The sequence below is a fragment of the Tachyglossus aculeatus genome, chromosome 5 (genome assembly GCF_015852505.1).
Source record: "Tachyglossus aculeatus isolate mTacAcu1 chromosome 5, mTacAcu1.pri, whole genome shotgun sequence".
NCBI lineage: Eukaryota > Metazoa > Chordata > Mammalia > Monotremata > Tachyglossidae > Tachyglossus > Tachyglossus aculeatus.
In genome coordinates this window covers 33,669,410-33,687,531 of record NC_052070.1, presented here as the reverse complement: position 1 = coordinate 33,687,531, position 18,122 = coordinate 33,669,410, and the positions used below count along the sequence as shown (strand labels likewise).

The following is an 18,122-nucleotide window of genomic DNA, read 5'->3' as shown; positions in this document are numbered from 1 at the left end:
TTGGATTCCTACAGTGTTTGGGAGTTGTGGCATTTGTTAAGCACTTACTATGTGATAGGCACTGTACTAAGCACTGAGGTGGAAACAAGCAAATCAAGGTGGACACAGCCCCTGTCCCACATGGGGCTCACAGCCTCAATCCCCATTTTATAGGTGAGGTAACAGGCACAGGGAAGTGAAGTGACTTGGCTCAAGATCACACAGCAGACAAGTGGAAGAGCTGGGATGAGAACCCATGATCTTCTGACTCCCAGGGCTGTTTTCTATCCACTACACCATGCTGCTTCTCTGTGGCCTGGAACTGAGATGGACAGAACACTGTGGTTCTCAAGGGCCCCCCAGAAACTTCCTGAAGCTGATTGCTGTGGCCCAGAACAGGGATGGATAGAGTCTCTGGGTATTGCTTGTCTGTCCCCCTTGTAGACTGTGAGCCCGTTGTTGGGGAGGGACCATCTCTATATGTTGCCAACTTGTACTTCCCAAGCTCTTAGTACAGTGCTCTGCACACATTAAGTGCTCAATAAGTACGATTGAGTGAATGAATGACCCAATAATGGCACTGTTGATTGAACCAGTCTCATCTGCTCTCTCCATAACGACCCTACCCATAACCACACTTTCCATTATTATAACTTCCCCTTCATGGTGGAGGTCCCCAGGGAGATAAAATCTGGCGTGAGTTGGGGGGCAGAGGTCTGGGGTGGGCAATCTGGACCACCCCTTTTCCTGCTACCCCATCAACTCCCTTGTCTGAGGGCCAGCTAAGGAGCAAAGAGGAGGGTGGGAAATGGGTTAAATACACATTTACTTTTCTTCTTTGTTTGGGCTTTATCTCCCCACAAGGAGATAAAGCTGACTTACCTTCCTAGGCAGCTGTCATGTGCTGCACAGGCATTTAAAGGAGACGCAGCCCCCTGACAATCCAGCCCAGAACAGGAAAACCTTTATAAATTTGGGGATCTGGGTGGATTGGGGCCCAAAGTTTCAATGCAAGCCGGGCTTAGGCTGGGACAGGGTGGCCTCCAAAACACAGCTCAAGCGGGTTCAGGGGGTGGGAGAAAGAAGGGAGGGGCACAATCACAACTCCACTATGAGACCCAAATGAAGAATCAATCAATCATATTTCTTGGGTGCCTACTGTGAGCAGAACACTCAACTAAGTGCTTAGCAGTGCGCAATATAACATCACAGACATGCTCACTGCCCACAAGGAGCTTTCAGTTTAACAATGCCCATTGTTTGGAATAATAATAATAATGGTAATAATGATAGTATTTGTATAGCACTTACTATGTGCCAAGCACTGTTCTAAGAACTTGGTTGTGGGGGGGTTACAAGGTAATCAGATTGTCCCACATGGGGCTCACTGTCTTAATCCCCATTTTACAGATGAGGTAACAAGCACAGAGAAGTTAAGAGACTTAACCAAAGTCACACAGGTGACAAGTGATGGAGCCAGGACTAGAACCCAAGACCTCTGACTCCCAAACTTGTGCTCTTTCCATTGAGCCATGCTGCTTCTCTGCAGGTTAAGGGCTGGTATTCTCCTCCCGGTGCTCTTGCAGAAAATTTCCTGAGCTCTCCCTGCACCCCAACTAAAAGAGGGGATGGAGGTAGGGTGGTGAAGGGGGTAGGGTGGTGAAGGGGGCACTTTTCCCCTCTCAGGGCGTAGGAATGTAGATTCTCCTAAATCCATTCAGGAGAATACCCCTGGTCAAGTTCTTCCCTGGACCGCTCTCCTCTCCCCAGGTTAAACAATCCCAGGCCCTTTGGCCTTTCCCCTCCAGGGTCTATTTTCCAGTTCTTTGTTTGTGGTTCATTAAGCTGTTTATTTACTCTGCTAATATTAAGAGGCCTGAGAAACCCCTTCTACAAGAGTGATGAACAATGGGCCTGAGGGGGCAGTGGGCGGGCCAGTGGGCCTGGAAGGATTGGGTTGGTATGGGAAGGGGAAGAGTGGGAAAGACCCAGAAGGAGGGGCTGTTGCGAAGGGGTGTTGAGGAGCAGGAAGGTCCCAGTTTGGGGCTTCCCTGCTGAACTAATCCCATAAATTTGCCATTCTGGTTCCCTTGTCCCCGTGTGCGACAAAGTCACCCCCTTGTTACTGCCTCTGTTCTTCTTCGGAACTTAATTAGAGCACTTAATTAGAGCACTCTGCCTTTCTCCTCTCTCTCTAATTAACATGCCAAGGACTCAAAGACTAAACACCCCCAATAAGGCATTGGGGCCGCCCGCAGCCAGCCCTGGCCTCATTACCGGGAAGGGAGGAGCCACCTCGGCCGGCCCAGCTAGCCCATCTTTCCAGATGGAGAGCTGTGAAAAGGAAAGAATGAGTGAAAAAGACTTGACCCGGCAGCCCCTTCTATTGAGAGCTGCCACATCGAGGAGGCACTTCCCTTCCCCTGGGCAGCCGGCTGAGGTTTACTAGCAACACCGAGGCCTAGTTGAGACACCGTGGCCTTCTAGCGACAATTAATACTGGGGCCTACAAGTGATGCTGAGGCCTAATAGTGATATTTTGGCCCACTAGCGATACTGGGGCCTATGAGCAACACTGGGGCCAATTAGCGACATTGTGGCCTACTAACCTACTAGCGATACTAGGACCTACTAGTCAGTCATTCTTATTTATAGAGCACTGTACTCTCCGCTTGGGAGAGTACAACAATGAATAGACACATTCCCTGCCCCCAAAGAGTTTACAGTCTAGAGATGAGCTTACAGTCTAGTCTACTAGGGATGTTGGGCATCTGGGGCTCATGTGGGCTGCAGGTGACTGCAAGAAAGGGGAAGGGGGAGAGAGGAGTGACTGCTTGCAGCTCCTTCACCTGGCTAGTGTATTTCTAGAGTACAGAAAGCAGCTTGCCCTTCATTAGACAGAGGTCTCCTTGAGGAACTGTTATGGCCGATAGGAAGGCCTCGCAAGAAGATGAAGGGAGTGGAAATAGTCTCCAGCTACAGAGAAGGTGTGAGAAGAACTCAGAGGTGGGGCTTCTAAACACATTATAAGCTCCTTGGGGTAGGGATCATGTCTACTAATTCTACTGTCTTTTCCCAAGCACTTGTGCAGTGTTCTGCATAGAGTAAGCACTAAATAATAATAATAATGGCATTTATTATGTGCTTACTATGTGCAAAGCACGGTTCTAAGTGCTGGGGAGGTTACAAGGTGATCAGGTTGTCCCACGTGGGGCTCACAGTCTTAATCCCCATTTTACAGATGAGGTATCTGAAGCACAGAGAAATGAAGTGACTTGCTCAAAGTCACACAGCTGACAATTGGCAGAGCCGGGATTTGAACCTGGACCTCTGACTCCAAAGCCCATGCTCTTTCCACTGAGCCATGCTTGGAAAAAAATCCTCCAGATTGAACTGGGCCTCTGTTGGCCTCCCAGAGTTGCCCCTGGCCATTTTGAAAGACAGGAGTCATCCTCAGCAAGTGTCTACTTTGTGTAGAGCACTGTAATAGTTGCTGAGATAAATTACCAAAGAAGAAAGAAACGGTGTCTGTCCTACAGAAGCTTAAAATCAAATGGGGCAGATCAGGGAAACACAAACCTACACAGACACACCTACAACTAGACAAAAATGCAAGTTTCAGAGGCACTTAAAGGGGAGGCTTAGGGATAAAACAGGAATCTATGATTTTCAGATTTTGAGAGCTGTCAATTTTCAGGCCTGAGATGACAGGAATCAATCCACAGTTAAGCAGGAGGTGGGTTTTTAGAAAGGCTTTGAAGGAGGAGAGGGATGTGGGTTGGTGAAGTGTGGGGAAAGAATGTTCTAGGTAGAAACAAGTGCAGGTACAAAACCCCAGAGGCTAAGAAGGGGGCTGTATGCAGGGGTTGGAGAACAGGTTTGGTTGGGAGGTGTGGAGAGCATATGCTATCAATCAATGAATTAATCAAAGGTATTTATTGAATGCTTACTGCATGCAGAGCACTGAACTTGGTGCTTGCAAGGGTACAGTGCAAGAGAGTCGGTAGACACGATCCTTTAGGGAAGCAGCATGGCTCAGTGGAAAGAGCGAGGGCTTTGGAGTCAGAGGTCATGGGTTCGAATCCCAGCTCTGCCACTTGTCAGCTGTGTGACCTTGGGCAAGCCACTTAACTTCTCTGTGCCTCAGTTACCTCATCTGTAAAATGGGGATTAGGACTGTGAGCCCCAAGTGGGACAACCTGATCACCTTGTAGCCCCCCCCCCCCCAGTGCTTAGAACAGTGTTTTGCACATAGTAAGCACTTAACAAATACCGTCATTATTATTATTATTGAGGAGATAACAGTCTACAGGGGGAGTCAGATGTTAAAATAGAAGAAGGGTTAGGGGAAATGTGGTGGATGTAGGAGAAGAGAGAAGTTCCGTAAGGGGGAGCCAGTTAGAAGCCAGCCTTGTTACTTTTGATTGTGAGTTTTATTCTTACAGGAGAGGTAAGAGGGGTCGGCAGAGGGGATGGGTGGTTACAGTGGGCTGCTAAGGAACAGAGTGCTTTGATGACATTAACTTCTCAGAAACTCTGGTGCATACAGAATATTCCGAAGTGACAAAAGGCTGAAAGTGAGGAGACGAGGAGTGTAGGAGAGGAATAATGATCACTGTGGTATTTGTTAAGCACTTACTATGTGCCTAGGACTGTACTAAGCACTGGTGTACATGTGAGGTAAGGTAAGAACACAGTCCAACAAGGTGCTCACAGACTAAGGAAGAACTGCTGTTGAACCCCCATTTTACAGATGATGTAATGGAGGCCCAGAGCAGTGAAGTGACTTGCCCAGCAGGTTAAGGGCAGAGAGAGGATCAGAACTCAGGTCATCTGACTCCCAGACCCGAGGTCTTTCCACTAGGCAACACTGCTTCTCAGAGACAGCTGCTGCCTCTTTCGGAAACAAACCCCTGGACTCGATGGACCCAGTAGTAGGACCTGGAAATGAAAGTGCCCACCACCTTAGATCTCACAAATAAGAAGAACAGTAATTAATAATAATATTTGTTAAGCATTTAATATGTGCCAAGCCCTGTACTAAGCACTGGGGTGGTTACAAGCAAATTGGGATGACCCCAAGGATGACAAACGACCCCAAGCTCGGCTTTAAAGCTCTCCAACACCTCACCCCCTCCTACCTCACCTCCCTTCTCTCTTTCTACAGCCCAGCCCACACCCTCCGCTACTCTGCCACTAACCTACTCACTGTGCCTTGTTTTCACCTGTCCCGTCGTCGACCCCTGGCCCACATCTTACCTCTGGCCTGGAATGCCCTCCCTCCAAACATCTGCCACACTAGCTCTCTTCCTCCCTTCAAAGTACTACTGAGAGTTCACCTCCTACAGGAGGCCCTCCCAGACTGAGCCCCACTTTTTCCTCTCCTCCTCCTCCTCTCCCCATTACCCCCACTCCCTCCCTCTGCCCTAACCCCTTACCCTCCCCACAGCACTTGTGCATATTTGTACATATTCATTACTCTATTTTATTAGTGATGTGTATAGAGCTATATTTCTATTTATTCTGATGGTATTGACACCTGTCAACTTATTTTGTTTTGTTGTCTGTCTCCCCCTTCTAGACTGTGAGCCCATTGTTGGGTAGGGACCATTTGTATATGTTGCCGATTTGTAATAATAATAATAGTAATAATAATAAAGGCATTTATTAAGTGCTTACTATGTGCAAAGCACTGTTCTAAGTGCTGGGGATGGTACAAGGTGATCAGGTTGTCCCGGGGGGGCTCACAGTCTTAATCCCCATTTTACAGATGAGGTAACTGAGGCCAGAGAAGTGAAGTGACTTCCCCAAGGTCACACAGTTGACAGTTGGCAGAGCCGGGATTTGAACCCATGACTTCTGACTCCAAAGCCCGGGCTCGTTCCACTGAGCCACGCTGCTTCTCTACTTTTGTACTTCTCTTCTTTTGTACTTCTCTACTTTTGTACTTCCCTTCTTTTGTACTTCAAGTGCTCAGTACAGTGCTCTGCACACAGGAAGCACTCAATAAATATGATTGAATGAATGAATGAATGAGGGTAGGGACAGGGAGGCTAGTAGGGGGTAATCGTAGCTGAAATGGGACCTGCACAGTGCTACCAGTAACTCTGAAGGAGGAAAACTGAAAAGAAGGCGCAGTTTAAGAGGGGAGGATGAGGCCTTTTGGACTTCCAAATGGATATGTCCAGGGGACAGCCTGGAGAAAACTGGGGGGAAAGTCAGGGGCCAGGGCTGGACATACAGATCTGGGAATCGCCAGGCTGGAGTCTTTTTTTTTTTTTTAAATGGCTTTTGTTAAGAATTTACTATGTGTCAACCACTGTTCTAAGCACTGGGGTAGATACAAGCTAATCAGGTTGGACACAGTCCATGTCCCTCATGGGACTCACAATCTTAATCCCTATTTTATAGATGAGGGAATTGAGGCCCAGAGAAGTTAAGTGACTTGCCTAAGGTCACAACGGCATATAGTTGATGGAGCCAGGATTAGAACCCAGGTCCTTCTGACTCCTAGGCCCATGCTCTTTCCACTAGGTCACGCTGCTATTTCTCCTCCCCACTTATTTCTCTCCCCTCCTTTTTCCTTTTGCAGTTTTCTCCCTGCCATAGTAGTAGCAGTAGTATAAATGATAATGGTGTTTATTAAGTGCTTACTTGTCCAAAGGACTGTATTAAGCATTGGGAAGAAAATTACACCACTTAAAATTAGACACAGTTCCTCAAATGGGGCTGAAAATAAGGGAGGGGAGAGGGGACAGTCACTGTGTCAGTCCATCGTATTTACTAAGCACTTACTGTGTGCTAAGAATTGGGAGAGTAAAATATAACAAGAAACAGACAAATTCCCTGACCACAATGAGCTTACAGTCAAGACAGGGAGACAAACATAAATATAAATAAATACATTACAGCTATGTACATAAGTGCTGTGGGGCTGGAAAGGGGGATGAATGAAGGGAGCAAGTCAGGGTGATGCAGAAGGGGGTAGGAGAAGAGGAAGGGAGGGCTAGTCAGGGAAGGCCTCTTGGAGGAAGTGTGCCTTCAATACGGCTTTGAAGTGGGGGAGAGGAATTGTGTGATGGATATGATAGTTGGGATCGAGGTATAGTGAGAAGGTTAGCATCTGAAGAGGGATGTGTGCGGGCTGGATTGTAATAGAAGAGTAGCGAGGTGAGGTAGGAGGGGGCAAGGTGCTTGAGTTGGTTTAAAGTCGATGGTGAGGAGTGGCTGTTTGATGTGGAGGTTGATGGGCAACCACTGGAGGTTTGTGAGGAGAGGGAAAATGTGGCCTGAAGGTTTTTGTAGAAAAATGATCCAGGCAGCAGAGTGAAATATGGACTAGAGTGGGAAGAGGCAGGATGCTGGAAGGTCAGCAAGGAGGCTGATACAGTAATCAAGGAGGGATTGTAAGTGATTGGATTAATATGGTAGCGGTTTGGATGGAGAGGAAAGTGCTCTGCACACACTAATCAATCAATTTTTGAGTGCTTACTGTGAGCAAAGCACTGTACTGTTTGGGAGAGTACAATAGACACATTCCCTGCCCACAATGAGCTTACAGTCTAGAAGAATAAACACTCAATAAATATACTTGACTGATTGATTAGCTGGAAATGTGGCTGCTCCTGCACAGAGGACCAATTGCACCCCCATCTTCTTAATCAATCGATCATAGTTATTTATTGAGCACTTACTGTGTGCAGAGCATTAAACCAAGTGCTTGGGAGAATACAGTACAACAGAGTTGGTAGACATGATCCCTGCCCTCAAAGAGCTTACAGGAGGACATTTCATGTTGTAGTTTTGTCTATCAGCAATTACGGGTAGAATCACTTCTAACTGAATAAATTCCTCTAGACTGTAAACTCATCCTCTAAACTGTAAACTCGTCCTCTAGACTGTAAGCTTGCTGTGGGCAGGGAATGTTTCTGTACATTTTGTTGTACTCTCTCAAGTGCTTAGTACAGTGCTCTGCACACAGTAAGCACTCAATAAATACAATTGATTGGGCGGTCTGGAATGAGTTAACAGAAAGAGACTTGGGTCATTGGGGTGGGGGGACGAGGGGGTTAGGGAAGAGGGCAACTAGCTCACATAGCTGGAAGGAGCATTGGTCTGAGCCAGTAGCCCCCTAAAATCACTTCTCCTCCAAGAAGCCTTCCAAGACTAAGCCCTTTATTTCCTCTATCCACCCTCCCCTCTGCATCGACCGTGAACTTGGCAGTTTATCTTTAAGAAGCTTTGTTACTCTCCCCTAGCCCCATAATACTTAGGTAACTATTCTTATTCTCTACTACTTACCCAGTTCCTAATCTATTTTAATGACTGTCTCCCTCTGTAGAATTCATTCATTTATTCATTCAGTCATATTTATTGAGCGCTTACTGTGTGCAAAGCACTGCACTAAGCTCTTGGAAAATACAATATAGCAAATAAAGAGAGACAATCTCTGTCCATGACAGGCTCTCAGTCTAGAGAGGGGTGAAAGACATCAATACAAATAAATAGGCCTTAATATAAATAGAATTATAGATAATATACATACATACATAAGTGCTGTGGGGCGGGAAGAGGGGGGAAATAGCAAAGGGAGGGAGTCAGGGTGATGTGGAAGAGAGTGGGAATGTAAGCTCCTTGTGGGATCACACCTATCAACTCTGTTGTATTGTACTCTCCCAAGCACTTAGTACAGTGCTCTGTGCACAGTAAGCGTTCAATAAATACCGCCGACTGACTGAAAAGCAACGTGACTTGTGGTCTTGGGTTCCCAGTTGAATCATTCCCCAGAACGCAGGGCTACTTCCACAATCTGTCAATCATTTTTGTCTCATTAATATTATTAGGAATAATAATAATGTCATTTGCTAAACACTTACTATGTAAGCACTTAACAGACTGTAAGCTCCCTGAAGGCTTTGGCTATGTGCTTTCTTTAGTTACACTCTCCCAAGGGCTTGGGATAGTTTCTTGAAGCACTAGGTAGGTGCTCAGTTTTTTGGGGGGTTTTTTGATGACATTTATTAAGCGCTTACTATGTGCAAAGCACTGTTCTAAGCGCTGGGGAGGTTACAAGGTAATCAGGTTGTCCCACGTTATCGATTGACTGATTAATTAAACGCAAGTCTTTCTGTCTCTCTCTCTATCGTATTTATTGAGCGCTTACTGTGTGCAGAGCACTGTACTTAGCACTTGGGAAGTACAAGTCCCTGCAATCCCCAACTGGTCAACAGATGCCAAATCCTCCCCAGGAAACAATCAATCAATCAAGCAATCAATGGTGTTTATTGAGCACTTACTGTGTGCAGAGCACTGTCCAAAGCCAGGATCTCTGCCCTCAAGGTGCTTAATTGAGTGAACCACCAGATTCTGGCGGGAACTCCTCAGATCCCTGGAGATGAACCCCTTTGTTAGGTGAGAATTACCCGGGCCCTCAGGAAGGCAAACTTGCAGCCATCATATTCCCACCAGACACAGCCCCAAATTCCTTGTCCTCCTTTTCCTCCACGCCTGCTTCCTCCTTCGGATTTCTCCAGAAGCCTTCTTAGTCTGGATGAGGTTGGGTGCTTTTGATGGTATTTGTTAAGTGCTTACTCTGTGCCAGGCACTGTACTAAGCGCTGGGGTAGAAACAAGCTAATTAGGTTGGACCCAGTCCACAATCAATTCCCATTGTTCAAATGAGGTAACAGAGGCATAGTGAAGTCACGTGATTTGCCCAAGGTCTCACAGCCGAAAAATGGTTACGTGGGGTTTCTGTCTTGACGCTTCCACTTTGGCCCACAACTTTTGGGGCTAAGCTACAACTTGGACACTCTCTCTGGGATGTAGCCAGGCTTCCTAGAGACGCAGCATGGCTTAGCGGAAACAGCTTGGGCTTGGGAGTCAGAGGATGTGGGTTCTAATTCCGGCTCTGCCACTTGTCTGCTGTGTGACCTTGGGCAAGTTGCTTAACTTCTCTGTGCCTCAGTTACCTCATCTGTAAAAGGGGGATTAAGACTGTGAGCCCCACGTGGGACAACCTGTTTAACTTGTATCCACCTCAGCACTTAGAATGGGCTTGGCACATAGTAAGCCCTTAAATACCGTAATTATTATTATTATTATTCCTGCCACTTCCTGGGTTTTGGGCCTCCGCTCCCTCTGGATGTAACAGTGTCCCTCAGCACATTCTCTCCAGGAGGAAGGTGATAAAAAAGGCATCTTCTGCTACTCCAAAACCTGGGTTCCCCCACATCTAGGAGACTGTTCAGTTCTGGCAACCACACTTCAGGAAAGACATAAATCAAGCTGGACGTGCACAGAGGCAGGCCACCCACAGAAACAGAGGGGTAGGAGAACTTCTTCATGAGGACACATAAACAATCAGGATTTGTCGGCCAGGAAAGGTGAAGGCGGAGAAGGCATGGGATGAAAGTCCATAGAATCAGGAATAGTGTGGATGGGGTGAACCTAGAATTATTGTTCACTGACTCCCATGACACCGGGACAAGGGGACAAAGGGTGGGCAAGGGGCCACTCTCTGAAACATGAATGTGGTTGGCCTAATAATGATAATATTAATAATCACAATAACATTAATAATCCACATTCAACAGACAATTACTCTCTCCACCTTTGAAGTCTTATTGCAGGCACATCTTCTCCAAGAGGCTTTCCCTGACTCGGTCCTCATTTCCTCTTTTCTCACTCCCTTCTGTGTCATCCTGATTTGCCCCCTTTATTCACCCTTCCCTCAGCCCCACAGCACTTATGTACATATCCGTAATTTATTTATTTCTATTAATGTATGTCTCTGCCTCTAGACTGTGAGCTCCTTGTGGGCAGGGAATGTGTCGATCGACTCTGTTATACGGTTGTATTGTACTTTCCCAAGCATTTAGAACAGTGCTCTGTACACATTAAGTACTCAATAAATACCACTGATTGATTGGATTGTATTTAAGAGCTTATTATGTGCCAAGCACTGTACTAAGCACCTGGGTAGATTCAAGACATTCAGGTTGGACACATTCCCTGTCATCATCAATCGTATTTATTGAGCGCTTACTATGTGCAGAGCACTGTACTAAGCGCTTGGGAAGTACAAATTGGCAACATATACAGTCCCTACCCAACAGTGGGCTCACAGTCTAAAAGGGGGAGAAGCAGGGGTAGTAGGATTTAATCCCCATTTTACAGTTGAGGAAACTGAAGAACAGAAGTTAAGTGACTTGCCCAAAGTCATATAGCAGACAAGTAGCAAAGCCAGGATTAGAACCCAAGTCCTCTGATTTCCAGGCCCATTTTCAATAGGCAATGCTGCTTGCCTAAAACACTGTCAGCTCCCTGAGAGGCAGTAAAGCGTCTTCTCCCTTTACTATTCTCTTCCAAGTGGCTAGTTCAGGACTGCACACCCAGCAGGTGCTCCCTAAATACCACAGAATAAGTAAATGAATGAAACAAAAGGAAACTCTCCTTTACCTGGTGGGAGGCAAGTGCACGAAATTTGTTATAAGAGGAAGTTATGCCAGCTAAAATAAGCAGCAGGTTCAAAGAAGGATTGGGGAAAATCACAGGCACATGGTCCAAAATGGGTCATTAGAGAAAAGCTCAGAAGGCAGAGGGAAAAGTTGGGGATAAAGATAAAAGTAATAACTGTGGTAAGTGCTTAATACAGTGCTGTGCACACAGTAAGCGCTCAATTAAATACAATTGAATGAATTAAGCGCTAGGTACCAAGCACCATACTAAGCCCTATGGAGGATACAAAATAATCAGTTTGGACACAGTCCATATCCTTGTGGGAGGGAGAATACATACTTAATTCTCATTTTACAGATGGAGAAACTGAGGCCCAGAGAAGTTGAGTTACTCACCCAAGTTCACCCAGCAGACAAATGGAGGAGTCAGGATTAGAACCCAGGTCCGCTGACTCCAGGCCTGTGCTCTTTCCCCTAGGCCATGTTGCTTTTGGAGAAGCAGTGTGGCTCAATTGAAAGAGCCCGGGCTATGGAGTCAGAGGTCATGGGTTCAAATCCTGGGTCTGCCAATTGTCAGCTGTGTGACTTTGGGCAAGTCACTTAGCTTCTCTGTGCTCAGAGGTCATGGGTTCAAATCCCGGGTCTGCCAATTGTCAGTTGTGTGACTTTGGGCACATCACTCAGCTTCTCCGTGCCTCAGTTACCTCAACTGGAAAATGGGGATTAAGACTGTGAGCCCCACATGGGACAACCTGATCACCTTGTATCTACCCTAGTGCTTAGAACGGTGCTTTGTACATAGTAAGTGCTTAATAAATGCCATCATTATTATTATTTTCCTGTCAAAGGGTATAGCCTGAAGGGCAACACTATCACTTATTTCCTCCAGAAATACTCTTGCCACTCTGTGCCACTCTGTTGGATGTCAGCCCCTCTCTTCCATAGGGTCAGACAGTGTGGGGAGCCCGAGCTCGGCCTGGCACCCGAAGCCTGGCGCTGGCCCTGCCCATGCGGTCGGGCAGCTCCCCAGCAGAACAGGGCGGGGTGGGGACAACTCACCCCAGATGGAGGATGCACGATCCAGCCCAGCTCCGCTGTCGCCGTGGTCGAGTCCATCAGCGTTTCTGCAAGGAGAGCGAAGAATCATAGTCAGGGGGAGGTAAGCTAGCTCTCTTCCTCCCTTCAAAGCCCTATTGAGAGCTCACCTCCTCCAGGAGGCCTTCCCAGACTGAGCCCCCTTTTTCCTCTCCTCCTCCCCATCCCCCTCGCCCTACCTCCTTCCCCTCCCCTCGGCACGTGTAGATATATTTGTACGGATTGATTACTCTATTTTACTTGTACATGTTTACTATTTATTTTGTTAATGATGCACATATAGCTTTAATTCTATTTGTTCTGACGATTTGGACACCTGCCTACATGTTTTGTTTTGTTGTCTGTCTCCCCCTTCTAGACTGTGAGCCCGTTGTTGGGTAGGGACTGTCTCTATATGTTGCCGACTCATACTTCCCAAGCGCTTAGTACAGTGCTCTGCACACAGTCAGAGCTCAATAAATATGATTGAATGAATGAATGAATGGTGATATGGCACTGAGGATATAGGGTGAGGGTCCCTCTCACCCAGACATCGCTCCCTGGGTAAAAGAGCAGGGAAGCAGCCGGCCGTAGGGAAAAGCCCAGCTCCACTTCAGCCCATCAGATGGGCCAAAGGGGTGTCTGAAGCTCGTAGGTCCAGCCTGTGGCCGAAGCCTGCCTGATTCCCCCTTCCCCCACAATAATAATAATGTTGTTATTTGTTAAACTCTTACTATGTGCAAAGCACTGTGCCAGCCTGGTCATAGGGAGACCCTGCCTGGTCCATCTCGGAGACCACTGGCTGCCAGACCATTTGGCTGCCAGTCAGTCAAGCTGTCAGGCAATCATATTTATCTTGTGAGCACTTACTGTGTGCAGAGCACTGTACTAAGCACTTGGGAGAGTAACAGAAGCAGCGTGGCTCAGTGGAAAGAGCCCGGGCTTGGGAGTCACAGGTCATGGGTTCTAGTCCTGGCTCTGCCACTTGTCAGCTGTGTGACTTTGGGAAAGTCACAACTTCTCTGTGCCTCAGTTCCCTCATCTGTAAAATAGGGATTAAGACTGTGAGCCCCATGTGGAACAACCTGATCACCTTGTAACCTCCCCAGAGCTTAGAACAGTGCTTTGCACATAGTAAGTGCTTAACAAATGCCATCATTATTATTGTTAGGAGAATCAATCAATCAATCGTATTTATTGAGCACTTACTGTGTGCAGAGCACTGTACTAAGTGCTTGGGAAGTACAAGTCAGCAACACATAGAGACAGTCCCTACCCAACAGTGGGCTCACAGTCTAGAAGGGGGAGTAGCTGCGTGGTTCAGTGAGAAGAGCCAGGGATTGGGAGTCAGATGTTGTGGGTTCTAATCCTGACTCCACCACATCCTGCTGTGTGACCTTGGGCAAGTCACTTAACTTCTCTGAGCCTCAGTTCCCTCATCTGTAAAATGGGGATTAAGACTGTGAGCCCCACATGGGACAACCTGATCACCTTGTATTCCCCCAGCGCTTAGAACAGTGCTTCACACATAGTAAGCGCTTAACAAATGCCATTATCATTATTACAAAATAATAATAAACAGAAACATTCCCTGCCCACAATGAGCTTACAGTCTAGAGGTGGAGACAGACATTAATATAAATAAATAAATGACAGATACGTCCATAAGTGCTGTGGGGTTGGGACAGGGGAGGAATAAAAGGTGATGCAGAGGGGACTGTCTCCACCCTACCCCAGGACCCCTGGGGTTTTGTCTGTCAGCTGCTCCAAACTGTACCACAGGCCAAGGGACTCCATCATGTGCCAGCCCAGCTGGGCTTTCCCTCTTGGATTTTCTCTTTTTTTTTTAAAAAAAAAAAAAAAGAAAAATCACAGAATCATTCACAGGAGTCTCCTACTCCCACGGAGCTGCTGCAGCGGAACAGAGACTCCAGCTGCTTGCAGGGTCCCCGCCCCCGGGGATCCCCACTAGGAAAGGAAAGGGCAATCCTTCCAGCTTCCCAGGAGAGTCACCGGCCTGCCTCACCGCAGCTCCGGGCAGCCCTGCCTCAGGACTCCTGGCTGACCAACAGCCGGGCTGCCTCTGCTTCCACCCTGCGAAAATAAAATTGTGGTGGGGCTCACCAGAGGAGGCTAGGAGCCCTAGGACCTCGGTCACTCACATTGAAGATTAAACCAAGAAGCTTTAGTAATAATAATTTAATTTATTATTAATAATAATAATAATAGTGGTATTTGTTAAGCGCTTACTATGTGCCAGGCACTCTACTATGTGCTGGGGTAGATACAAGATAATTGGGTGAAACAGTCCCAGTTCTACCTGGGGCTCACAGTCTTAATCCCCATTTAAAAGATGAGGAAACTGGCGCACATACAAGTGAAGTGACTTGCCCGAGGTTACACAGCAGATAAGTAGCGAATTGGGATTAGAACCCATAACCACAAGGCGGATCCTCTGAAAACCAGAGGAAAGAAGGAAGTCAGAACTATATTCTCCTTCAATACCTTTTCTCCCTCTTACCTAGATTGTAAGCCCCCATGTGGGACAGGGACTTTATGACCCACCTTATTATTGCTTGGCACCTAAAAAGCAGTTAATAAAGACCACAATTATTATTTTTATTGTGTCTAATAAGGGGGAAATGAAGCCTGCCTATTCCAGACTGCTCACCGATTAAATGCTACTCTGAACATAATAATATTAACAATAATAATTTTGGTATTTGTTAAGCACTTACTATGTGTCAGGCACTGTACTAAGTGCTGGGGTGGATACAAGCAAAGCGGGATGGACACAGTTCTTGTCCCATGTGGGTCTCACAGTCTCAATCCCCATTTTGCACATGAGGCATAGAGAAGTGAAGTCACTTGCCCAAACCCACAAAGCAGACAAGTGGTGGAGTTGGAATTAGAACCTTCTGACTCCAAAGCCCATACCCACGACCATCCATGGACATCTCCTCCCCTCCCCACAGCCTACGGCTTCCCCTCCCGCAACTTCCAACTAGGGCCTGAATCCTTACAAATTCCCAACTGGATTTCAGTTCTCAGTCCAAGATCCCTAACTCTAGCCCTCCTCCCACAGCAGTGCAGAACCTTCTAGCTGTATGTCGTTCTCAATTCTCCCACCTCTATCCCCTCGCTCACACTGTCCCCTTGGCTGGGCACTCCTTCCCTCCCCATATTAAATAGATCACACATCAGCTATTTATTCGTTCAATGAATCATATTTATTGAGCCCTTACTGTGTGCAGAGCACCGTGCTAAGTGCTTGGGAGTGTACAATGCAACAATAAACAGTCACATTTCCGGCCCATAACGAGCTTACCCCTCCCCATATTGGATAGCCTCCTTCTCCGAATCAAAGCCCTCCTGAAATAACACCTCCTCTGATAAGCCTTCCTCAATTGATCTCCCAGCACTCTGAGCCATAGAATTCCAGCAGTCAACTCTCACACAATTGGATTTATTCGTACCCTAACTTTCATGCATGTGTTTTGAACACATGAGAGGTAAATGCATTTATGTTTGTCTCCATTGCTAAGGTGTAAGTTCCTTGTGGGCAGGGAATGTGTCACTTCTTTATTCTGAATTTCCCAAGCACCATTACAATGGACTGCATCAAATACATGCTCAATAAATACTACTACTGCTGCTACTATCATTACTACTACATCCAACATTACTATTACTGCTTCTACAGCTACTACCACTACTACTACTGCTATGATGAAGGGCAAACCCTTAGCTGCCATTCTGAACCTCACTGGAGGTGATGGGAGTCAATGCCTCAAAGGCCAGCCAGTCAGAGGGGAGGAACCAGTTACGCTCAGTTCTGCCAAAAAGTGTGTTTTCACTAAAAGGCTGCCAGGATTCAATCAATGACTCAATCAATCAAGGATACTTATTGCCGAGCACTGTACTAAGCGCTTGGGGGAGTACAATATAACAGCACTGGTAGTCACATTCCCTGTCCACAAGTAGTTTACAGTCTAGAGGAAATAAGACCAATCAATCAATCAATCAATCGTATTTATTGAGCACATACTATGTGCAGAGCACTGTACTAAGCGCTTGGGAAGTACAAATTGGCAACACATAGAGACAGTCCCTACCCAACAGTGGGCTCACAGTCTAAAAGGGGGAGACAGAGAACAGAACCAAACATACCAACAAAATAAAATAAATAGGATAGAAATGTACAAGTAAAATAAATAAATAAATAAATAAATAGAGTAATAAATATGTACAACCATATATACATATATACAGGTGCTGTGGGGAAGGGAAGGAGGTAAGATGGGGGGATGGAGAGGGGGACGAGGGGGAGAGGAAGGAAGGGGCTCAGTCTGGGAAGGCCTCCTGGAGGAGGTGAGCTCTCAGCAGGGCCTTGAAGGGAGGAAGAGAGCTAGCTTGGCGGAGGGGCAGAGGGAGGGCATTCCAGGCCCGGGGGATGACGTGGGCCGGGGGTCGATGGCGGGACGGGCGAGAATGAGGTACAGTGAGGAGATTAGCGGCAGAGGAGCGGAGGGTGCGGGCTGGGCAGTAGAAGGAGAGAAGGGAGGTGAGGTAGGAGGGGGCGAGGTGATGGACAGCCTTGAAGCCCAGGGTGAGGAGTTTCTGCCTGATGCGCAGATTGATTGGTAGCCACTGGAGATTTTTGAGGAGGGGAGTAATATGCTCAGAGCGTTTCTGGACAAAGACCAGACTAGCCTGTGAACGTGTTGTGGGCAGGAACTGTCACTTTTGTTGTATCGTGCTTTCCCAAGTGCTTAGTACAGTGCTCTGCACGCAGTAAGCACTTAATAAATACAATTGATTGAATGCATGAATGAATGAATAAGGGAATGTCTTTCTGACCACATGGACCAGTTTGGATACGGAATGCCAGGGTAGAGAAAGAAACAGCTGTGGGCGTGGAGTTAGACCTCGCACTACAATGCCGATTTTCCCTGTCTTTTACAACTAACCCCACAGAATGTCTACAACACCTAGAGAATCCACTTTTCAGCAGGTTATCTAGGCCTGACAAGACCTGTGGTCTTTATTTCTGGGCCCTGCAGCTCCTCTGTCTGTGAACATCCAGTTTCTCCATGATGGAAGCAGTGACTGAAGGGTGGCCCCAACCGGGGTGGCAGAGTCAGGGTCTTGTGATGGTCACAGCCACTGAAGCCAGGTAAGTCTAGGGATGGGGCAGGAGCTGGCATTTGGGCACCACATCGACTCATCGAGACTTTCTGCCAGGCTCCACGGCCTCCCTCAGTGCCTATCCCCCCTCCGCATCATTCCCGGGGCATCGCTGGAGAGGCCCCCACCATCCAAAGGCTGGTGACCTGACATTAGGAAGAAGACCCTGGCTTCTGGAGCCCCCAGTGAATTGTAGAGAAACTGAGGCTAGAGCTGGGCTTGGGGATAACTGGGTGCTTTCACCATCCCGGAGCCTCATTGGGTGGCTGGGGCTTGTGGGACATAAGCAGCCTTGGCTACCTTCTCTACTCTATGATAGCATTTATTAAGCACTTACTATGTGCAAAGCACTGTTCTAAGCACTGGGGAGGTTACACGATGATCAGATTGTCCCATGGGCTCACAGTCTTCATCCCATTTTACA

The 18,122-nt window shown here is 47.2% G+C and overlaps 1 protein-coding gene across 2 annotated transcripts in view; it reads right to left on the bottom strand.

Annotated features, from left to right (window-relative positions):
• Positions 1-18,122, bottom strand: part of EPHB2 (EPH receptor B2) — a 317,134-nt gene that overhangs the window by 189,492 nt on the left and 109,520 nt on the right. For both annotated transcript variants that reach the window (XM_038746709.1, XM_038746710.1), the window contains exon 2: positions 12,497-12,561. In XM_038746709.1, coding sequence (XP_038602637.1) covers positions 12,497-12,561 — 65 coding nt within the window. The remainder of the gene's footprint in view (positions 1-12,496; positions 12,562-18,122) is intronic.